The 24826-nt window shown below is 42.7% G+C and overlaps 2 protein-coding genes across 2 annotated transcripts in view; both read right to left on the reverse strand.

Moving 5' to 3' along the window:
- Window positions 1-11248, reverse strand: part of LOC121568619 (sodium/potassium/calcium exchanger 3-like) — a 45066-nt gene extending 33818 nt beyond the window's left edge. Inside the window, exons 1-2 of the mRNA XM_045221107.1 lie at window positions 11041-11248; window positions 6820-6948 (exon numbers count right to left, since the gene is read on the reverse strand). Of these exons, the coding sequence (XP_045077042.1) occupies window positions 6820-6948; window positions 11041-11239 (328 nt within the window). The 5' untranslated portion in view covers window positions 11240-11248. The remainder of the gene's footprint in view (window positions 1-6819; window positions 6949-11040) is intronic.
- Window positions 11249-13714: 2466 nt separating this feature from the next.
- LOC121533091 (D-aminoacyl-tRNA deacylase 1) lies at window positions 13715-24256 on the reverse strand. Its single transcript, XM_041838856.2, has 6 exons — window positions 24038-24256; window positions 22351-22441; window positions 21877-22112; window positions 18535-18632; window positions 15875-16042; window positions 13715-14114 (listed from the first exon to the last, which is right to left on the reverse strand). The coding sequence occupies exons 1-5, from the start codon at window positions 24078-24080 to the stop codon at window positions 15884-15886; spliced, it is 627 nt and encodes a 208-aa protein (XP_041694790.2). The 5' UTR covers window positions 24081-24256; the 3' UTR covers window positions 13715-14114; window positions 15875-15883.
- Between the last annotated feature and the right edge of the window lie 570 nt (window positions 24257-24826).

Raw genomic sequence — 24826 nt, forward strand, 5'->3', positions numbered from 1 at the left:
GTCAAAATCTACTTTAAAATGCTAAATGGATAATGATAAAATATATTTTCTCATGTAGCTGTTTACACTCGTACCCATATACAGGTTGAAAATGGCAGATTTGACCACTAATAAGCTCCTAAATTGGAACGTAGTGGCTGTACAGTAACATGCTATACATGACATCAGAGCTCAGGCTCTGCGCTTCACAGCGCTGTAGGGGTTTTGACTGACAGCTGTTCTGAACTTGAGCACTGCGCGCAGCAAGAAGTTGCCCCCATACCTCCTGCTAGTTGGACAACTTTTGCAATTTTTTTGTTGTCTGAGTGAGGGAAATGCTTTAAGTTAAGAGGACTTTATGTATTTTGAAAGATGAGACATTGAAGATTATAATAAATACCGCTTTGCTGTCATAGAAGCAAGCCAAACAACCGTGAATCCACATTTGCACTTCACATTTCCAAAACATAAAACTAATGTCATATATAACGTCATTGTTTATGATCACGTTGTTTGATGTAAAGTTACAAGTCGTCATACCCTGGGTTGTTCTAAACAGAATGAGCCTGTTTGTTTATTGTAAAGAACATTTGCCCCGGCACAGGCACGTGAATGCACTCATGATGATCTGTTTCTCTGAATTGCTCTGTGAATGCCTAACACTGTAAGATCGTATTTTATAACTTAGCTAGTCATGTCGGCAATAGAACAAGCTTTCAAATCATACCCACCTGACCCAGATTGCGATTTATAATGGACAGTTTTTGTATTGCGTAAACAATAACAGTAATTGTGTGATGGCGGGGATGGCGGGGATGCAGTGTTGTGTTCCAAACGAAATAACAACAAATGTGCTTGCTCTAGTTCCTCAATGTCACAGCTACACAGTGGCCACTTGGAGACACCAGTTAGTCTTCTCACTCAAACCCTTGTCATTTTTTTGTCTCATGTTGCACCTACCTCACATTTTCCAGGGATAGTGTTATCATGTTACTGAATGTATCCAGAGAATTTTCAGATTTCCTTATCAACAAACGCGGCGAAAAGTACAGTAAATGTAAAATGCACATAAAATCAACAGTGTAATGTTCGGATTCAGTCTTGTGTCAGGTGAACTGTTGTGTGCTCACCTGTGGTCTAATCATTTTCCCCATTATCTCCAAACTGTTACCTTTCAATTGCTACAGTGGTTATGCATATGCTTTTCATATTTCTTCTGTAAGAAACATTCCAATTTAGCCCTATCCATATAAACTTTTACACTTGTGGGAATTGGCCTAACAGATTCTAATAATTAATAATAAAAACAAAATTATTTTGATGTTATTTGTTAGCTGTCTGCTTGATTCGACATCAATGATCCTTGAACGCGATATGACATCGAATTCACTCTAAGTGAGAACAAATCTCCCGTGGGCAGATTCTGCGTGTAGACCGAAGAATCTGCCGGGACTGAATGGGAAGCATGAGCAGCATTAGTTCTGGTTTTGGGGTTTTCGTCACTGGTTATCTGGACGTTTCAGGATTGGGCGAAGGCAGTGCTTAAACTGCTTTCCATCCAGTTACAGTAACAAGACAACTAGGTGTGAGAGACAGTACAGTAGCACCTCTTTCACAAGGGGGCTTTGGCTGAGAGTTTCCTTTTGCGAGTGTGGAGACTTCGTTTTTGCCGGAACACTACATTTTTAACAGGTATGAACACAGAAGTTAATCACGCAGCTGACCAAAATACACGAGCGTTTACTTCTGGGTTAACAGAGATTAAGTGACAACTGACCTATACCGGGAGCTAGTGTGTGTGTGTGTGTGTGTGTGTTTGCATGCAGTTTGGAAGAGTTTTCTCAGTCAAAAGGGTCAGTTAGGCACTAGGATCGCGTGCCAAGCTGGACACGCCTGGGGAGACAATGAGAGAGACTAAAAATAACTTCAACGAACCGTCTTCGGGTCTTTTGTTTGGGAAGGTATCTCGTCGGGAAATGTAACCACTCTCCAATATACAGATAGAGCTATGGATGCTCAAGGTGATATAGAGCGAGTGATACCATTAAGGCCATCATGAACCTACAGATGTGGGAGCTTCAATTGACTAGTATTGTGCACAGCAAAATAATCCTGCAGCAACAGGATTTGAACGTTTAGACCATAATGTTGCGTGATCAGTGGTTTAGCTAATAGCTGGCCAAAAGTAGGATAAATGAAAAGTGCAACACTGTTAATATAACAGTGTGTTAGTGTGAGTTTTCAGTGAATTTATGTAAATCACAAGCTTATCTGCATTTCCTGCAGTGGCAGGAAAATCCTCAGCAACAAAAGTGATCAAATTAAGATCCTACATCTGTATCACCTTAAATGCCCAGCATCTTAATCAAACCTGAAATAAGCTAACCTAAGATAGTGCATAGGACTCATCACTATCACTAGGAGAAACGCTATCGACACCACAGAGAGAAAGGTATGTGCTGACGTGACCCAGTATCTTCTACTGAAATCCCTGGCCTCACTTGCACTATCTATCTAACTCAGGGACACTCATTGTACTGCACTGAGCCACAGCATTACGCCTACTCAACCTACTCAAGAGGAATGTGTGATTGTGTAAAAATGTAAAAATACAGGTTTCTTTAAGCTCCTCTGACCTCTCTGGGGAAACAGTTAAAGGAATAGGATGTTCCTAGCAGTCAGGAACACTGCTGAACATCCCCCCAATCTCCCATCTCATTAACTTTCAGATGAATCTTTAAAGGTGTGTGGAGTGACTTCCACTGTAGGACAACATCCTTGGTTCTATAATTCAACTGTGAGCTGCTAAGAGAGGGAAGGAGCTAGAAGGAGGGATATGGTGGGAGAGAGAGGTAAAGATGGGAAATGGAGAGGGAGATAGAGAGAGAGAGAGAGAACGATAAAAGCAAAGAAAGAGGTGGTGACCCCAGTGACAGTTTCGGGGAAACTTGCTAAGCTAATTACCGAGATGGATTGGTCTTATTCCCACGAGGAACGATCTCCTCCTTATTCCTCATGCAATAACTATATGGCTTCTGCAAATCTGCACACTAAAGTACACACACACACACACACACACACACACACACACACACACACACACACACACACACACACACACACACACACACACACACACACACACACACACACACTTATGAAATAACCACCATCTGTAGCTGTTGTTGTTATGTTATTATGAAAACCCCAACCTCAGCCCCCTCAAGCATCACAATAACCAGCAGTTGATTTCTCAAAGGAAATCTCTCTCGGGATAGACGGGTCATCACCAACATGAATATGATTAGCAAACCTGGGTTCAAATACTGTGTGAAATCATTTCAGATACTTTATCTTTGCTTGATTGAGCTTGCCTGGCTAATGGACCACTAGAATTGAAACTGCAACTGCCCACCCCACCCATCTGGCAGGCTATAGCAAACACTTAAAGTATTTGAAAGATTTCGAATAGTATTTGAACCCAGGACTGATGTTTCTCACGATGTTAGAGCTGTCAGTTAGAAGTCATAACAGTACATGGAGTTAGACAAAGCTTAATCTCTTCTAGTGAGCCTACGGGGCAAAGTGCTAGGAGTCCTACACACACACACACACACACAGGTACACAAACGCACGCACGCACGCACACATACCTACCTATCTAGCTATCGCCCACCTCTGCAGACATCTGGGGCATCATACTGCAATTAATCAATCGTTCCTTCACACACACTGTGCATGCACACACCCTTCAGAGAGGGAACCCTGATTAAGTCATGGCCAAAACAGAGTGTGTGTGCTGAAGACTGAACGCCTCCGGGAGGAAAGGAGACCCCTGGAGCGAGCAGTGTACTGTCGCAGCCACATGCACTGGGTCCCCTCTACAGCGGCGGCATTTGTGTTCTCATTCTATCGTCACATACTGTATCATATGGGCATGCAGTTGTCTAGAACGTTTTGGATTCATTATAGATTGTGTGCATAATGCATATATAATTGTCTACAGTATCCTAATGAAGGACAGGTGGACTTAAAGTACACAAGGATTAGTTATAAAAGAAACACAGTTTTCAATCATATCACGTTTAAAATGTAACAGGATTTGGCCTTCGACGGATGAGTTGAATGACCAAGTTCTAATGAAAACACTTATGTTCGAAGACTAGAACAAGGTCAAGTTCTAAGAACATCCTTTTGTGTTGTTCTCTTACAAACTATACAAGTCTGATGTCCAATAGTCTCACAGCAATAAATCAAAGGCCATGAAAGTGTGTTAAAAACACCCACACCCTTTGGGTCTCTCTCTTTCTCTGTCTGTCTGTCACCTATTCTTCAACCCCATAGCCCTTTCAGCAATCTCACACATCACATCTCTTCCCTACTCTAGCAAGATGCTGTGTGAAAATAGCCTACATAACAGAGAAGGCTGGTGGGAGGCGCTTTAGGAGGACGGGCTCATTGTAATGGCTGGATTGGAATGAATGGAACGGTATCCAACACATCAAACATATTCATTCCGTTCCAGCCATTACAATGAGCCCATCCTCCTATAGCTCCTCCCACCAGCCTCCTTTGCTACATAGTCCTATGCTCTAGAAGTGCATAGGATAAATTCCCCTACCTACAAACCCCAGAGCACCAAATCCATCTCCTCAAATCCAACCCTCCTCATCGGAATCATCTCCCGTCCCTGAGAAGAGTGAGAGCATCCATCCGCCTACACCACCAGAAGCCTCTAAAAATAATGAAGGGTAGAAATCTCTGAACCCATAGCTGTGGCTTGTTCCCTCTCTTATTTTCTGGCCTATTCTATCCCTATATCTACTCTAATCTTTTACTGAACATTCCTCCTCTCCTCTCCTCTCCTCTCCTCTCCTCTCCTCTCCCCCCAAAAAACAAGCATCAGAAATCAACCCACCCAGCGGGGTCCCCACAATTAAAATCAGGTGAGGTGGGCGTAATGACGGGTGTGATGGGTTATGGGTAATTTCATGTCTTTCTGGCGGCATGTGTGTTTGTTTGTGTCTGTGTGTGTAATGTGTGTTCTTGTGTGTGTGGGCGTGCACGTGTGTGTTAGTGAAATGAGGGGTTCCGTCTGAAGTGGAGGAGCAGCAGGACGTTGGTGGTTGGAACAGAACAATCAGAGAAGCTTTCTGCAGGTACTACAGGAGAGCTCACGGGGAGCATCATCTAGGCCTGCACTGTACACATGTCCATCTCCACAGGGGTACCGGTACTCAGACACAGACACGCATACAGGCTGCTCTCTCTCACACGGACAAAAACACACACAGACAAAACAAGAAAATATGCACTCACAGACACACAAATGTGCACACACTGTACATGTACACTAACACACACACAGACACACACAATTATACAAGCAATCATACACCCCCCACTCAAAAGCACTTTCCCAAAAGGTCAAATCAACACATGACTCACTCTTAACACGAACACATACTACATCTATCTTTACCAGGAACAGGACTCGCAAATTAAATGACGAAAACGGGTGAAAGACGGTACACTTTTAAGAGAGGTTATTAGTCCAAACAGTGTTTGTGTGTGTGGGTACATTTTTAAAGGAGAGGTTATTATTTAGTTCAACCTCTGCCTTTACGCCAGGCGTCACTGGAGTCACCCCAGAGTCCTGGCCTCTTAAACGCTCGCTTTAATTTTAACAAGGAGAAGGAGAGGTGAACTATAATAGGCAGGGAAAGGAGAATAACTTGACCTCCGACCCCTATCTCCCTTTTATAGACCACATGGGTGACCTTGAGGGAGGAGGATGAGAGGGGAGATTGATGGTGGCCATTTTGCTTAATTAGCACACCAGAGAGTGAGGGAAAGGAGGGGGAATGTGGTGGGTGAGGTAAAGGGTGAAGGGTGTGTGTATGTGTGCATGTGTGTGTCATCATTATCTCAAACATCAATGCAATCCTTCAGTGAAACCCTCTCCATCCCCTCTTCCTTTCTCCCAAACTTCAGTTTAACCCATCATTAACACACACACACACAGAGTTGAAAGTCAAATTTCCTCCATCCATATAGGGCTATAAATAGACACTGGGCTAGATGATCCAGGATAGACCGGTCTGGAAGATGATGATGAAAGTCCATAAATGCGTAAGCAGCTGACCAATAAGAACACAGTAGCAGCTGTGATTCATATGGGGAAGGAAGAGATGTGGGACTTTGATGACAAAGCACATCTAAGAGACCTGCTTCAAATTCACTCAGTCTTAGCCTGCGATTTGAGTCACTTTATTATCTCTGTAGGGGAATGCGCTTCTAAACCTGTCAAGTACACTGCTAAGAATAATGGTGCTTAGCAGTTACATATATAGTTGTATCTATTTAAGGGACATCTATGACGCAAGCGATTGAACCCTTTTTGGTTCTATACAGCACTATTACATCTAGCAGTGTGTAACATGTAACTCATGCATTCTTACACCCCATTCATCCAACGACGAGAGCCGGCTTGAACAGACAAGCCCAAGTCGCTAGTTGATGATCAGATAAGAGGTCGCCATGGAAACTGGGGACTTAGAAAAGCTACAGGGTCCCAGAATGTGACCGAGAAGAAGTGGGAAAAGTGCTGAAACACCCAGAAAGAACACTACTGTGTGTGTGTGTGATGTCCCATAGGCTCATGGGAGACTATCTGACCCAACTGTCTGTTTTACCCCAGATTGGGAAGATAAGGAGAGAGGGAATCACAGAGGGAGGGAGGGAGGATACGGGATGCTCTCTTTCTTCCTACTTTCTTTCTCTCTTACCTGGAGCAGGGGCAATGGGACGTTCCCTTCTTTCTTTCTTTCATTTTCTTACCTGGTTCAGTGCAGTTTTTATTTTCCTCCTCCATGCTGCTATTACTGTCCAATGTGTCCTCCTCCTGCAGCAGCCTCCTGCCTCCCCATCGCTCATCATCATACGTGGTGGGGCTGGATATGTCATAACCTACGAGACACAGGTAGAGGAGGCTTGAAAAGCGGTAACCACGGCATGTTCATCAGGGCACATCGAAGCAAAATGTTTTGCAACACAAAACGAAAACGAGCATTTGTTATTGGACCAGTTCAGTAATAGACTGAGGAGGATCCTTTTATGTCAGTGTCTTTGGAGAATGTTGAAGTTATATTTGTCAAGTTATTATGCACTGAGAAATTAAACAAAGGGAAAGGACTGGGGGGAGAATACATTGCATTGAATCACACAAAATGCCACTTTAATCATGAATGCACTCTGAATAAAGAGCACATCTAGTGGCAAAAACAGGGCACAGGATTCATTCATTTTCTTCTTTGGACAACGCTAAACCCACTGTAACCTTTTTAGCTGGCTGACCACATGCCTGATAGACACAAAAGAGAAATGCTTTGAATAAAAATCAGAGGCATTCAATTGTCCTATGGTTAGACCTTGAGGCATGGCTGAACTTTCCACCGGGCATCATCACCTTTGATTCTGTACTCACAAGGCAGGCAGCGGGCAAAGGGAATTGCGTGCCAACATTCAATGTGTTCTTACCTCCTCTCACAGACACATGCACAGACCATGCATACACACACACACACACACACACACACACACACACAAACACACAGAAATAACAAGCATAACGCACCAGTGACTAACATGTCACTTCCTGAAAGGCGTTGAGTACTTCTTCGCTAAGCTCAGAGAACATAACACACACACACTTCATTAAGTGGATCATAAATAATCAACACAATTAATTGATATTCGGGCACGTTGATTAAGAGTTTAACAGACAGGCACACAATGGGATGTGGAGAAATGCATTAGCTGGAGTGTCATTTTCGGTTTGAACACACACACACACACATACATACACACAGTAGTGTGTGTCCCTGTTGCATTGCATTCTTTCGTTACCAGGATGCGCACACTGACATAGCAGTGATGCACAAATCATGAGTATGAAATATGAATATTCATATACAAGCACCAAGCCTTCTGTCCCTGTTCTGTAATGAAGATTCAATGGGATATAAGTGACAGCTCACTAAAAGCAAACGTGGACCTTGAATAGCAAGCTGTTTTAAAGTTAAAGTGCTTTGTATATAGTAGGAGAGGAAGAGAGTAGGAGTGGACAGCTTTTCTCTCTCTGTAACCTGGAGAAGTGTTTTTAGTATACCCCTGGGTACTCTGCCCTGATTTCAGCTTTACAGGAGTTGTATAGGCAATAGTTCTCTGACACATGAATGCGTTTGTTTGTTCAAGGTCAACATTTGATGAATTCCATTTGATGAACTCCATTGTAATTTAGTTTACCTGAACTTACTAAGGTTCCTGCAACGCATTTAATGTTTTTTTAAACCAATTTGTGCCAGTGGCATATAGGACTTCCTGCAATTATAACATTTGATCAAGATTGTTTCCTCAAATAGACACAGGGGGCACATGCCCCCCCAGATTTGTCCTGTTTAAAAAAATATATATATATATATATATAGTACCAGTCAAAAGTTGACACACCTACTCATTCCAGGGTTTTTCTTTATTTTTATTATTTTCTACATTGTAGAATAATAGTGAAGACATCAAAGCTATGAAATAACACATATGGAATCACGTAGTAACCAAAAAAAGTGGTAAATCAAAATATATTTTAGATACTTCAAATAGACACCCTTTGCCTTGATGACAGCTTTGCACACTCTTGGGAATTTTCTCAACCAGCTTCACCTGGAATGCTTTTCCAACAGTCTTGAAGGAGTTCCCACATATGCTGAGCACTTGTTGGCTGCTTTTCCTTCACTCTGCCATCCGAAACATCCCAAACCATCTCAATTGGGTTGAGGTCGGGGGATTGTAGAGGTCAGGTCATCTGATGCAGCACTCCATCACTCTCCTTTTCTGTAAAATAGCCCTTACACAGCCTGGAGGTGTGTTGGGTCAATGTCCTGTTGAAAAATAAATGATAATCCCACTAAGCACAAACCAGATGGGATGGCGTATTACTGCAGAATGCTGTGGTAGCCATGCTGGTTAAGTGTGCCGTGAATTCTAAATAAATCACAGACAGTATCACCAGCAAAGCACCCCCACACCATAACACCTCCTCCTCCATGCTTTACGGTGGGAAATACACATGCAGAGATCATCCGTTCACCCACACAGCGTCTCACAAAGACAATGCGGTTGGAACTAAAAATCTCCAATTTGGACTCCAGAACAAAGGACAGATTTCCACCAGTCTAACGTCCATTGCTCGTGTTTCTTGGCCCAAGCAAGTCTCTTCTTATTATTGGTGTCCTTTAGTAGTGGTTTCTTTGCAGCAATTTGACCATGAAGGCCTGATTCACACAGTCTCCTCTGAACAGTTGATGTTGAGATGTGTCTGTTACTTGAACTCTGTGAAGCATTTATTTGGGCTGCAATTTCTGAGGCTAGTAACTATTGAATTTATCCTCTGCAGCGGAGGTACCTCTGGGTCTTCCATTCTTGTGGTGGTCCTCATGAGAGCCAGTTTAATCATAGCACTTGATGGTTTTTGCGACTGCACTTGAATAAACTTTCAAAGTTCTTGAAATTTCCCGTATTGACTGACCTTCATGTCTTAAAGTAATGATGGACTGTCGTTTCTTATTGCTTATTTGAGCTGTTCTTGCCATAGAATGGACTTGGTCTTTTACCAAATAGGGCTATCTTCCCAGTCCCAAAATAATCACAACATAGCGCCTATGCAAAGCCCTCACTCTATCGCTCAAACTTATTCCAGAGTCTGCCTGGCAACTGGAAATCTTTGCCAGTGGGTGTGTGTGTGTGTGTAGGCTACCTGCCCCTCCTCTCTGAAGCATAGGTTATTGTAGCCTACTGACGTTACAAGAGTGATTCAGAAATTAGGGAGAGATGTTTAATTAGAGAAGAATGGATGGACTTTTCAATGCTAGTTAAGGATCCTATAATTATCACGTTTACATTGGATTTATTAACTACAAAAAAGGTAAACGTGTTTTTAATTCTAGCGCTGCTCTGCACACACAAGCTTGTTAGCTAGCTAGCTAATATTTGTGCTGGTCCAACGTTAAACCAACTCGGAAGTTCAACGACATTCAAAGTTTCTCTATAGAAGGCACTCCTCCATAGGTATAATTATGTGGGCCTAATTCAGATAATTAATGTCATAACAAGATGGCCAGCGCTTCAAGACAAGCTTCCTCCATCCTCAACCTCAAAACTTCAGTTGCATCGCACGCTCTACACTGTGACATGCAGCACAGTGTGTGTGTTTTTTTCTTTCATTATGATTAAACCATACTGTTGCGTCAAAATACAATTTGCTCTTAATGACTTTCCTATACAGATTAAATCGCTGACCCGCTCCACAGCAAACTGCTCTATCCGCACTGATTGGTGAAGTAATTTAATGTCGAGCTATATATATATATATATTTTTTTTTTTTCAAAGTTTTAAAAAGGAACAGAAAGGAACGACATAAAGCGTTACTATTTTTGGTTGGAACCGGTTCAGAACTTTATGTTTGCAGGTCGGAACAGTGGAACGGAGCGAAAATAAATAATGGTTATGTTCAGAACGAAACCCCTGCTCTAGATTGCAGGAAAAAAGCTGTTTCAGGTGTTTGAAAAATGAAAAATCCTCCAACTTCAGGACAGGGTGCCTAGCCCCCTCCCCCCAACCACACACACACCAGCCATGTATGTATGCACACGACTAAGTCGCTTTGGATAAAAGTGTCTGCTGCTTTGGATAAAAGCGTCTGCTAAATGGCATATTATATTATATCCATCCTCACCTACTCTGTGCCCCCTCAGATTTTGGGGGTGCATGACGCCCCTGACCACACTCCAGTCCAGTTCACAACTGTGAAAAATGAGAACAACTCTAAAGTAGCCTACAGTTAAACACAATTTGCATGATGTGCGAAATCAATGTAACATTGTATTGTTACAAAACATGGTAACAAAACAATGGACTCTATCGGCTACATTACAGCCATATGGAACTCCCACTTCAGCATTCCATCCCCCAACAGAGGGGTAAATTGATAAGCCTACCCTCACCTGAATTTTCTGCTAGGTAGGAGAACCCCTTGACGAAGAGAAGCATCCCTCCCAACAAGCATATTTGAATCAAAACCAACTCCTTCCGCTTTTTCCGTCTCGCTTTGATCTTTTTCTGGTTCAGCATCACTTGTGGCGGGCGATTCCGGGGTCGGACGCCGGCTGGAGGCATCCTTTCCGCGGCTTCTTCCTCGTCCATGTAGCGGCCGGGGGGGTCTTGTAAAAGTTACAAGTCGGTATCGTTGTTAAGTCGCGAGTGTTGAGGTGTGGACTGCAAGGTTTGTTTTCCGTAAAAGTTTCAAGTCGGTATCGTTGGAAAGTCGCGAGTGTTGAGGTGTGGACTGCAAGGTTTGTTTTCCTTTTGAAGTGCCAGGGCTTCTTGCTTCTATGTCATATTACATTTTTATTTCATGCAATATAGGACAGGCGGCAGGAGCGCTCCATGGATGCGACTGCGAGATTGCTCACTGATTTGTATGGTGATGTGATTGTTGGATGCTGTGTCCGACGAGAGAGAGAGAGAGAGAGAGAGAGAGAGAGAGAGAGAGAGAGAGAGAGAGAGAGAGAGAGAGAGAGAGAGAGAGAGAGAGAGAGAGAGAGAGAGAGAGAGAGAGAGAGAGAATATATATCAAATGTGCAAGCTGTTTGATGTAGAAATTGCCTAGAGACAGTGAGAGAGTATAACATTCCTTTTTTTCGAGGCTCGGTACACGCCTTTCACTACCCTCTTCTTGGAAAGGTTTTTTGCGTGATGTTGGCATTAGTACATGATAGCTGAATTACATAAGTTAACATAAACATATATTCAAAAGTTGTTTGTGCCAAGGCCACCTTATTGAATATTTGAGTAGGCTATAGCCTATTATGCATACATTACATCATATATCAATGAATTCATTGCTCATGGATTTTACATTCATTTCTATCTATGTCATCAAATAAGATGGACTGTGATTACTTTACAGTGGGCAATATAACTAACTTTTACATTATTTATTATCATTAGACATGCATGCTTTGAATAAACAGGCCTAGCCTAGTGAAAGGCTTCACAAAATATGAAATGAAATAAGGCAACTTTTCCTCCAAGCAAATTATATTAGGTTATTCACATAAATTATGAAAATAAATAATGTTTCTAGGATATTTATAATTTTAGGATAATATCTTAATTCTGGCAAACAGTCACTCTTGATTGTGAGGTTTGAGTTTTCTTATAAATAGCACTGGAAAGTTTCCAGCAAGAGTGGAAAAAGTGGTTAGGGCTCTTGGCAACTAGGTTTCATTGTGCCTCCTTTAACCCTTTGAGGCAAGGACTGGCGAGAGAGGGAGAGAGAGAGTGAGAGAGGCAGACAGAGAGAGAGAACCAGAGAATGAAAGAGAGAAAAAAAAAAGTAAAGAGAGGTGACAAAAGGTGGTGAGAAAAATTGAAAAAAGTAGCATAATAATGCAACAAACAAGAAAGATAATGCTTTATGTCTCAAAAGGGTTGTCCTCTCACACTAGTATATTATAAGCTACCTGACTACAGAAGGAAGTATGCCATTGTACTGTCATGAGAAAATACACTAGAAACAAAAGCCAGACATCACACAAAACCAAACCTGCCATGGACGCGACCCAGATGTGGTTTCGTGCATAAAACCAAACCTGCCATGGACGCTTGCCTATAACCTGTAGAGAGGAAGCCTGCACTCAGCCCGGGCATGGAGTTATTTAGTATACTAAATAAGATGAATTCCCAAAGTCTCAGAGGTGCACAAAAGAAAAGAAAGAGGGGGAGGATGAGGAGGGAGGGAAGGGGGGGGGGGGCACAAATTAAATCCAGTTAAATTGTTTTTCCATAGCCAGTGGGGTTTGGCAAGAGGCTGGCTCACACACGAGGGGTAAGATAAAGCCTCCGAAAGAAACAGACAACCCCAAACGCTGTAGAAGTCTCAGATGTAGCAGAATGCCTGGAATTTAACCCACTTTCCCATGTCCAACTGAACTGACACGCGCCCAGACACAGACGTTGATACACACGCACACACATGCACACTTGTAGTACAGTACTGAGATCCACAATGAAACATTATCAAAGAAGGAACAACTCACACAAACTGTAGAATACCCCCCCCAACACCATCAATGAGTCATGGCAAGTAGGGACCCCAATACACACTTGGAAACACACACACACACAGTCTCAACTATGCACCATTAAAATCCAAATAGCTTTCATCACTTCTGCTGTACTGTCTTGATTGGTGTCTACATCCATAATCCAGCAGTCACTTCCCCTGTTGTGATGAAACATAGTCGGGGGCTGTCTACCCTTTTTGGGATCACACACACATACTATGGTGGTGGAGCGTAGAGCCTCCTAAAACAGCAGTAGAGCCAGACATATTTGGGTCATGTCTTGTCTTCCCCCTCATATGATATCTCCAGAGCCTGACGTTGTTTCTCAGTTTCCTCCTGTTCTGTTCTCAACCAGAAAAACATGGGAGAGAAATCTCATCCCAGCACGACATCACGCTGCGAGGGCGCAGCAGTTCCTGCAGGCCAGGAATAGATGTTCTGTCAACTAAATACTGGAGTTTTGAAGGTATTTGGGTTCAATTGGAAGGTAGGTGTGTTCCTCCCTCAGAGCATGTACACACTCACACACAGACAAGAAACACAGCATAGGTCCACACACCATGTTTTCTTTTATACAATGACAACATTTCCATTCGAATCCACTAAACAACAGCATAGCATATCATGTTCATAACATTCATAAATATCAAATTAAGACAAGAACTACAAAAGTAAGGTGAGGGAATCTCCTCCATCTCCATCTTGTGATGCCACTTTCCCTCTCTGCATAGGTGCCATTGGATTTTGGGTGGAAGGTTCCATGTCTTTGAGTAGAGGAAGACAGTGGCAGAGAGGGTACAAGGCAGAGAGTGCCACTGTTGTAGAGAAAGATAGAGAGGAAGAGGCCAATAAGTTCTTACAGGAGGACAGTCCAGAGTCACGTCTCACAGTCTCTGTAGATTAAGTCCATTTTGGCAGACTGGGCTCCTCCCATCATCAATATAGTAAACCTATAAGATACAACACACATCATTATCAGTATATTCATATATGGAACATCAATTAGCAGGTGCCATTATCCAGAACAAATGTCCTCAGAAGAGAGGTTGGAAAAGAAAAGACAAGGGCAGAACAAGAAAGAGAAATAAACATCAGAGCTTTTTTTCACCGTGAAGCCATGATCATTTCCATGAAGCAATAACTGTCTTGACAATATAAAGCGGTCACACTCAGAAAGAGCTGATTAATCTTCCCATTCACTCACCATCTATGGTTAGCTGCAAGGCTAATCTACTGAACTCCTCTCTGAGGAAACTCCTGAAGCAGCTAGACTGTTAGTGTATTGGACATTGTAGCATTGGACATAGTAGCATTGGACATTGTAGCATTAGTAGGAGTGGTGGTAGTGTAAAGAGCAGTAGTTGTAGTGGTGAGAGCAGGGCGATTCTTGCAATAACAGTACCACAATAACATTTCATCTAAATAGAACATTGTAGGCAGGAAGGAAGTGAGGGAAGATAGGGCGGAAACTTGTCACAAAATGACTCTAATCATTCTGAGACACACAGTGGTGCACACTGCTCATGTTTAAGTCATAGTAAGCAAACCTCAGGGAGACAAATATCCCCTTTAAAAATAAAGTAACTGAACTGAGGAAGCGAGAGAGAGAGGAGAGGAAAGGAAAGTAAGAGATGAGGAGGAGAGAGAGCATTTCTCTACCTTCAAGTTCAAGTCTGAGCTCGCTTATCACACACACACAGAGAACTGCTGCCTTTGCGTTTCCCCCCCGAAAGTGAAAAATGAACAACAACTCTCAATCTGTCACACTCTACCTCGCTTTACCCCTCTCTGTCCCCCTCTGGGCTTTCGCACTCTGTCAGACAAAGTGCCCTTATGTAACCATCTCGGGGAGGCCTTGCGGATGTCTTACGGCATATTTATTTAGTCTCTCTCTCTCTCTCTCTCAAAGTGAGGGGAATACAGTGTCCTCACCACCGGGGAGTCTGGGATACCGCCGGAGGCAGAGTACGAAGAGCCATGAGGGACATGGGGTGTGTGTGTAAATTACATATATTGAATGTACCGTGTGTGTATAATGTGTTTGCGTACGCATGATGTAAGTGTGAGTGTGCATGTATCTGTGTATGTATGTGCATGGTTATGAAAGAGAGAATGCGTCACCCAATAGTGACGTCGTGTGGTGGTGTGTTCGCTCCGATGCCACACCAACTACACCACGGGTCACTGCACTTTGACCCCAACACGGGGTAAGGCGGGGTCGGGAACACACCACAACACAGGCTCGGGCAAGCAGAGGCTGACTGACTAAGTCAGTGACTCCACTTCTCGGTTTTTAAACGAGTAAACAAACAAACGCTGGGGATGAATAAGAGCAAAGCCCTCTAATCTGGGGATCTGAGCAATTGTATAAGAAACAGCCTCCTTCTGGATTTCACTACAATGGCAACAATAACATGGAGCGATTCACGACCAGGTGTAGTACAACATTCACTGATGTGGATTGAAGTGGTTCATTTCATCCATGTATGTGCAATACATAGAGGACCTCCAGAGGCTTCAATAAAGGACCAGCGATGTAAAGTGTTTTGTGCCAGCACTAGATACCACTACTTTAACCTGCCCTCACCCCTCCAAAACAGAGGACAACTTTATTGGTTATTTATTTGTACAGTTTTTGTATTAGTACTATAGCACTACCTGTACAGCAGGTTGGGTGTGTGTGTGTGTGCGTGTCTCTCTCCAGGCTCACCGTGCTGCCCTAGGTCTCCCTCTCTGACGACACGTCTCCGTCTGCTCCACTGCTGGCGTTAGGGTCCTGTTCTCTGGGGTGCGGGGCGGCCCTCTCCCTGCCTGACTCCAAGGGTCCTTTAGAGCGCGTCTTCTCTTTCCACTGCTGCTGTTTCTCCTGCTTAGCAAGCTGAGAAGAAATACAGAAATAAAGTGTTAAAAAGAGAAGGACAAAACTTTGATTGATCTAATGCGTTAGTTGGGACCAGAGTTTTTCATGGTCACGTGACCTGTTTTTACTGGTCAAGTCACAAGTCCATGAAAAACCCAGGGACCTAGCTATGTATAACTGTATAAAATAATTGGCTACATAAAAACAAATGTCCTCAGAAGAGAGGATGAAAAAGAAAAGACAAGGGCAGAACAAGAAAGAGAATTAAACATCAGAGCTTTTTTTCACCGTGAAGCCATGATCATTTCAATAAAGCAATAACTGTCTTGACAATATAAAGCGGTCACACTCAGAAAGAGCTGATTCATCTTCCCATTCACTCACCATCTATGGTTTGCTGCAAGGCTAATCTACTGAACTCCTCTCTGAGGAAACTACTGTAGCAGCCATCTCTGTTCTGCTCAGTGAACATTAAACAACAACTCTACACTAAAGGTCTGTAAACATACATGCTAAAACTTTCATGAGCACCACAGGAAATATTTATGACTTAAATGTCATGCTAAAGCCACAACATCCCACAAACTCTTCATTATTTAAGGGGAATAAGACTCCCAAAACCACCATGTATCTAGTTATCCCCGTACCAACTCCATCACGGTTAGCTAGCTAGCAAATCTTTCTCATTACACCTCTCAATGATACCATCCTACCCAGGGTGTCGTGTTGCTTTGAACACCCCCAATAAAAATGATTACAAAAACGATCACATGACATTTCAGTGATTAAGACCACTGTTTCATAGTCAAAATTACTTTCACTGAACAATGGAAACAGGATAACTTGATTTAATGCTATTGTTTGCTAGGCTCTGTTGTCCCTCTCCTAGTATAGGATAAAGCTTCTGATTCATGGAAAGGGAGAGTGTGTGTGTGTGTGTTTAAGCTGCTCCCCCAGTTGACCCGTGATCCTCTCAGTCTTGGCATACTCCCCTCTAACTGCACAACAACATCCCAAACATCCAAAACAGACAAGATTAAAATTCTGAGGACTGCCGCTTACATCCATTGGATCGAGCAGTCAGCCAAGTTTACACACACACAGACACAAAGACCACGCATGCACACACACTCATACACACACACACAGAAGTGACTGGAATCACATTCAGGAGGTCTTCAACAATGCATAAATAACTAAAAACACTACAATTTCAAATGACTCACTGAATAAAATACAATGTGAAGCGGGCGGTTTAGGAGAAGCAGGGAGGGATGTCCCTACTCCCTCATGGCTGCTGCTATTTGCAGTGGTCCAGAGTACTTTCTGCTGTTTGGATGGTAGAGCGATGTCTTAAAGTAGATGTGGTGGTGTAACACATTAATCTAGGCTTTAGGTCCTTCAAATCCTACTGTGTTACACAACAGGACTGGGAGATACTGTGGAATCAGCAGTGTTACCCAATGGTTATCCATTTGTCATGTTTAAGGATGGATAGATTGCCTACAATAAACTTAAATGACCTTTCACATAGTTTACCATTCAAAAACAGATGCACAGTAATACACAAAGGTTGGTTTCATGGATCAGGATTAAGCCTAGTCCTGAAAGCATGTTCAATGGTGAATTTAGATTGAGCCAGGAAACTGGCCCTAAGAGAGGACATCCATTATTAATATAACATTGTGGGTGAACTTGTCACTCTTAGGCTATACATCAGATCTCATAAATCATTATTCCACATTAAAATATATTTCTTTGCCAACATGGCCTGAGTCTCTCCTGCGGAGGCTGTCGTCATGGTAACAGAGTGCACAGTCACTCAGGAGTCAACCGATCCCTGTGGGGAGAGTGGGGGCACCCATGTGGTGGCGACTCGCCCCCTCCCCCTCACCCTGACCTGCCAATCATATGTTATGTCGCCCACACACACACTTCTGACACATGACAACTCAAACCTTTCAGAGTGTGTTTTGGCCAATCAGTGGTCTTTCAGCTAGGCCAGAGGGGTGCTGGGACAGAGCAGGACAGATTCATGGGATAAATCAGTACACATCTACAGTATCAGGATCGTTTTTTGTACCAGGGACTGGGAAATCTTTGGTTCTCCTCCTTGGAGCCAGGTACTAAAATTACAACAGAAAACTGACCAACTAAATGTCCGACAGCTATCTCAGGAACCAGTAAGCCACATTCCATGGAGCGGTGCCGGTCTATGGACCAGAGATTGACTAACACTGCACTAAGAAAAGCAATAGTGCAGCTTTGCACGTTGATCAGGATCTGTTCTCCATCTGTTACTACCAGGAGAAGTTAGACCTGCAGCACCACCTGCTGGAGGATAGCAGGATAGACAGTGAGTGCTGAGAACTTCTGAACCACTCAAAAACAAATATAGTCTAGCAATATACATAGCCTACTAAAGGGAGACTCCGTAATATGACACCATCATACACCATGGGCCAACTTCTTCTTGCAGAAATCAACAGCATCAACAACATCAACTGTACCTGTTTGGGGTCCATGGGAGCAGAAGGAGACACCAGCTCGATGGTGACTGGTCCGTCATTCTGGATGTGAACCTGCATTTTGGCCCCAAACTGCCCGTCTAAAAACACAAGACAAAAGGAGAATGTAAAGGTTAACCTTAATACATCTAAATCAGTCTAAACAGACAGAAGAACTAGGATCCTCCTTTGTTTCCCCCCCCCCTTCCTCTATAGGCCAATATAAATGACAACGCTTAACGTTTCCATCCAGTAATGGCCACTGCAGTTTGCTTATTGTGCATATTAATCTATATCAATGATTTATAAGCAGGTGTCATCTCAGTACAGCAGGGATATGGGAGTGGAGGGTGTTAAGACACAATAAGACAGGAAGTTTATACTTAAATGTTCCCCTTTCGCCCAGGTATGCTTAGATTTATTACACCATCTGCCCACGAAACCAGTGGCTGGGTGTTGTGTTCTAAAAAGTGCCGAATCATCTTGTTTCTCCCACTCAGGGATTGGACCTTGGCAGTGAGAATACTAATTAGAGAGCTTGTGTCCCACTACAAGCAGGGACACAGAGTTTCTCCACTACACCTTCTCCCTGGTGGCTTGACCCAATTCAACACCATCACCAACTACAACCTGATAAAAGAAAACCACCCCAATGTGGAACCACCATAATCCTTGCACTGTGACCCATAGAATTAAATAGAACACTGTTTATCTATATGCTGTGAACTATGACCTTATAGACTGATGTATGTAACCTCTGTTTCTACCGGAAAGCAGGCGATTAAACTGATTCCGAGCCTTTCAGGTAAGGAGTGACCTTAAGGATATAGGCTACTGCATGTGACCCTGTAGTCTGGGCTATTTCCCATAGGAATGCATTGGCTTATCTACCCTAACCCTGGTCAATCCTTAAACTAGTGTCTCAATTCCCCAAGCTATGAACAGCAACCCTTCTATTCACTAGAGTTCTCCAGGTGTTTGTGATATTGACCTTTTGCTATCAATTACACTGAACAAAAATATAAACGCAACATGGAAAGTGTTGGTCCCATCCTCGACTAACCGGTGCCCCCGCACTTTGACTCGGTACCGGTACCCCTCGTATATAGCCTCGCTATTGTTATTTTACTGCTGCTCTTTAATTATTTGTTACTTTTATTTTTTTATATATCTTTTTTTTGGTATTCTTTCTTAAAACTGCATTGTTGGTTAAAGGCTTGTAAGTAAGCATTTCACTGTAAGGTCTACCTACACCTGTTGTATTTGGCTAAAAAAAGAAATCCCAGAAATGTTCCTTACGCACAAAAAGCTTATTTCTCTCATATTTTGGGCACACATTTCTTTATATCCCTGTTAGTGAGCATTTATCCTTTGCCAAAATAATCCATCCACCTGACAGGTGTTGCATATCAAGAAGCTGATTAAACAGCATGATCATTACACAGGTGCACCTTGTGCTGGGGACAATAAAAGGCGCCGTTTTGTCACACAACACAATGCCACAGATGTCTCAAGTTTTGAGGGAGTGTTCAATTGGCATGCTGACTGCAGAAATGTCCACCAGAGCTGTTGCCAGAGAATTGAATGTTCATTTCTCTACCATAAGCTGCCTCCAACATCATTTTAGATAATTTGGCAGTGCGTCCAACCGGCATCACAACCGCAGACCACGTGTAACCATGCCAGCCCAGGACCTCCACATCCGGCTTCTTCACCTGCGGGATCGTCTGGGAGGGGGGTGCTGAGGAGTATTTATGTCTTTAATAACGCCCTTTTGTGGGAAAAAACTAATTTGGATTGCCTTGGCCTGGCTCCCCAGTGGGTGGGCCTGGCTGCCAAGTGGGTGGGCCTATGCCCTCACAGGCCCACCCATGGCTGCGCCCCTGCCCAGTCATGTGATATCCATAGATTAGGGCCTAATGAATTTATTTAATTGACTGATTTCCTTATATGAACTGTAACTCAGTAAAATCTTTGAAATGTTGCGTTTATATTTTTGTTCAGTGTAGCTTCACATCTTTGCTTGAACAAATGACGTTTTGCAATCCATCATAACCCTGATCGAGCAAAACATTGACCCAATGCTATTAAATATTAAAACCACACACTTAGAAGAATGCTGATGCTTTTACCATCTATTAAATCCACAAGATAATTGTGCCTATTAGCTATGAAATTGATATCTTATCTAGAGTGTCTTATGAGAGTCCATTTCTCTGTGCCCACAAACTGCCTACACAGCAACGTGTCCTCAACACTTTCGGGTCACTGGATGTGAAATTCTGTTCAATAGTAGTCTATTTTTAAAACTCTATATATGGCTCATCTTGCAGTGTTAGCCAGGGATGCTCACCCAGCCCAACTCTTTATCAGCCCAGGCCTGTAGATAGATATAGTAATATTGTAATATACACTGAGTATAACAAACATTAGGACCCCCCCTAGCGCATCTACTCGCGACAGCTCATACTGTAGCCTAAATACGGACCAGTTCAAAGTGAACGACACAGATCCATATATGGCAATGGCTATTTGCATATGGGCCTACTGCAGCTCTGATTGGTTATGGCGTACCGGTCTGTGTAGAGTATGGGCCTGAGTCTTGCCTGTCAATGTAACAGAATCCTACTCCAATGCGCTCTGCTTACAAGAAAATATCTTGCAGTTAGTTTTGTATATCAAGTCTTGCATAGTTTGTTTTATGTCGGTATGTTACATTGAAATTGGTTAACATTGCGTTGATTCGGTCACAATTCCCACAGTAGAGTGAAATGTTGATAGTGTTAACTAAAGGGGAAAACTCAAGAAAGGTGAGTGAAGATTAAACTCATGCTTCTCTGGCCAGGCGGATATTTCTTCTGCTCGGCAGTCTGATGGGAGCTGCATGCAGCTTAGAGGGAACACTGATACCCAGACAGTTGTACAACTGAATGCATTCAACTGAAATGTGTCTTCCGCATTTAACCCAACCCCACTGAATCAGAGAGGTGCGGGGGGCTGCCTTAAATCGACATCATCGGCACCCGAGGAGCAGTTGTTGTCGCGGTTAACTGCCTTGCTCAAGGGCAGAACGGCAGAGTTTTACACCTTGCCGGCTCAGGGATTCGAACAAGGAACCTTTCGGTTACTGTACCAATGCTCTAACCTCTAGGCTGCCTGCCGTGTATTAGCCAGTGATACCGACCCACCTTTGATCATCTCAGGCTTGTATAGTAGCTTGTGATATAGTTATAGCAGCTGATATAGGCCTAGTACCTATGTAGCAGACTTTATGCCTGCAGTGTCAGTCAGTGATGTTCACCCATAGTAATATAGTTTTCTATTTAGTTCTGTGTGTTCACCCACCTTTGATCATCTCAGGCTTGTAGGTGCTCCTCAGGTGTTCCAGGATGTTATTATAGAAGGGCTGGGCCAGCTCTGCAGGCATGGCAGCATGGAAATCAGGCTTGTTACCCTTAAGTATGCACTGTAGAGTGAACTGACTGACACATAGGACTTCATATTCCCTGTCCATTACGCTTTTGCTCCACGCCCGGCCGTTCTCATCCTCAAACAGACGCAGGTTGAGGATCTTACGAACCCTGAGAAGCAGAGAGATGCATTATGGGGCATAGAATTTATAGAAATATAGAACTAATTTAATAGAATCTTAATGGGCTAAATACAAAAGAATACCTCTAAGTGAATGCTACTGTTTCTTACAAATTCCTATTACAGATATGAACCTGACCTGGCCCATATGCCCTGCCTATGTAGGCGAAGGGCTACAGTACTGTAGTGCACAGACAATGTTTTGTCACTGAATGAACCCACACTCACATGTAGTTAACATCCTTCTGTGTGTCCTCCATGGATATACCCAGCAACACACACAGTCCTCTGCCTATTGAGCTGATCTGCAGCTCTCCCACTGTAATAACACAGGACAGAATGATCAAATCAATAAAATAATGTAGTCCTTTTCATATTCAGTGTCAGACACATCCTCCTCAAAAAGTGTGGTTAATCTAGCACACACTGACAGTCTTGCAAGTAGTGGTAGGCTGCTGCAGTGCAGTACAGTCCAGTATCTGGGAGATTCAACAAGGATTATCACTAGTTACCACAGCCACAAAGTCACATTTGGCTACATCGTAAAAATTCATGAAAGCACAAATGTGCTTTGGGGTCTTAATTTAAGGTTAGGCATAAGGTTAACATTGTGGTTAGTGTTAAGGTTAGGTTTCAAATCACATTTTATGCAGATAAATTGTAGGAATAGGCAGGGTTTATGACTTTGTGGCTGTGGTAACTAGTGACGACCACTTTCAGTGTGAACGAGCTAATAGTCGTTGGACATGTCAGTACACACATCATTACATATTGGGGCAATTCAGCATGGCATATAGCTACAGCTCTTTAGCCAGGTTCTCAAAAAGTGGGAATTACATTTACTCCTGAGGTGCTGACCTGTTGCACCCTCTATAACCACTGTGATTATTATTTGACCGTGCTCGTCATCTATGAAAGTTTGAACATCTTGAAGAACAATCCAGTCTTAATGGCCATGTACTCTTATAATCTCCACCCGGCACAATCAGAAAAGGACTGGCCACCCCCCAGAGCCTGGTTCCACTCTAGGTTTCTTCCAAGGTTCCTGCCTTTCTAGAGAGTTTTTCCTAGCCACCGTGCTTATACATCTACATTGCTTGTTCTTTGGGTTTTTAGGCTGGATTTCTGTATAAGCAATTTCTGACATCTCCTGATGTAAAATCGGCAGTGGTGGAAATAGTACTCAATTGTCATACTTGAGTAAAAGTAAAGATACTGTACCTTTATAGAAAATGACAATAGAAAGTGAAAGTCTCCCAGTAAAATACTACTTGAGTAAAAGTCTTAAAAGTATTTGGTTTTAAATATACTTAAGTATCAAAAGTAAATGGAATTTCTCAAATATACTTAAGTATCAAAAGAAAAAGTATAAATCACTCCAAATTCCTTATATTAAGTCAACCTGACGGCACAATTTTCTTGTTTTATTATATTTACGGATAGCCAGGGGCACTCAGACATAATTTACTAACGAAGCATTTGTGTTTACCGTAGTGAGTCAGAGGCAGTAGAGTAGAGTAGAGTGATGTTCTCTTGATAAGTGTGTGAATTGGACCATTTTCCTGTCAAAATGTAACGAGTTCTTTTGGGTGTCAGGGAAAATGTATGGAGTAAAAAGTACATTATTTTCTTTATGTTGTGAAATGAAAGTAAAAGTTGGCAAAAAATATAAATAGTAAAGTACAGATACCTCCAAAAACGACTTAAGTAGTACTTTAAAGTGTTTTTACTGAAGTACTTTACACCACTGAAAAATGGTTTTATAAATAAATGATTGGATAGCCGTGCGGCTACCAAGCTAGCTAACGTTAGCAATCCTCTGTGCTGCCTGCAACATGCCTACCGGTGAAGAATTACCATTCATTGACACTATGAGCGATATAGAAAATAATAATAAGTAGATAGCGTTACTCACCTGACACGCTCGCTGTTGTCACTCTTTGAATGATTGCCTTCATTGTTTTGATTAGCTCGCTCCTTAGAATAAATCAGACTGAAGTGGTGCACTTTTCCCATGAAACCTTGCTGCGTTGTCAGAGGCATCTAGAGGCAGCAGGTGGCAGTAGATACCTTTTCTTACATTTTACATTTCAGTCATTTAGCAGACGCTCTTATCCAGAGCGACTTACAGTTAGTGAGTGCATAAAAAAAAATTCATACTGGTCCCCCGTGGGAATCGAACCCACACCCCTGGCGTTGCAAGCGCCATGCTCTACCAACTGAGCTACACGGGACCATATCAGACAGAGGATGAAAGTGCTACAAAGACCTTTTGTACTGATTCCTGGGGTGAAATTTGGGTTTTGCACACCTACTGTACTGTCATTATAAACATTTTGAAAGGGAAGGGAGCACTGCTACCACCTCGCTCAAAATGAAGAGGAAATTCAGCAACTCTTGGAGGGCAGTGTAATACCCATTTCAGACAGAAAACTTGGTATATTACCTGTAAAAAATATATAAGGCAATGTTTATATGACCCCCTTTCAAACAGCCTCTTATTTACCACTTTCTTGCAGGCAGTATACCCCTTTTATACATATCAGTGAGTAACTGGAAAATTAAAAGGGTGAGGTGTTGTTAAATCATGGGGGATGTTTGCATTTCAAATTAGGGAGGTGTTAAACAATGGAAGTGTTAATGAATTTACCTGCAAAAAATCAGGCTCTGAGGTACCGGTGTGGTGATACTGATGGCTTCTATG

The sequence above is a fragment of the Coregonus clupeaformis genome, chromosome 7 (genome assembly GCF_020615455.1).
Source record: "Coregonus clupeaformis isolate EN_2021a chromosome 7, ASM2061545v1, whole genome shotgun sequence".
NCBI classification, from domain to species: Eukaryota; Metazoa; Chordata; class Actinopteri; order Salmoniformes; family Salmonidae; genus Coregonus; species Coregonus clupeaformis.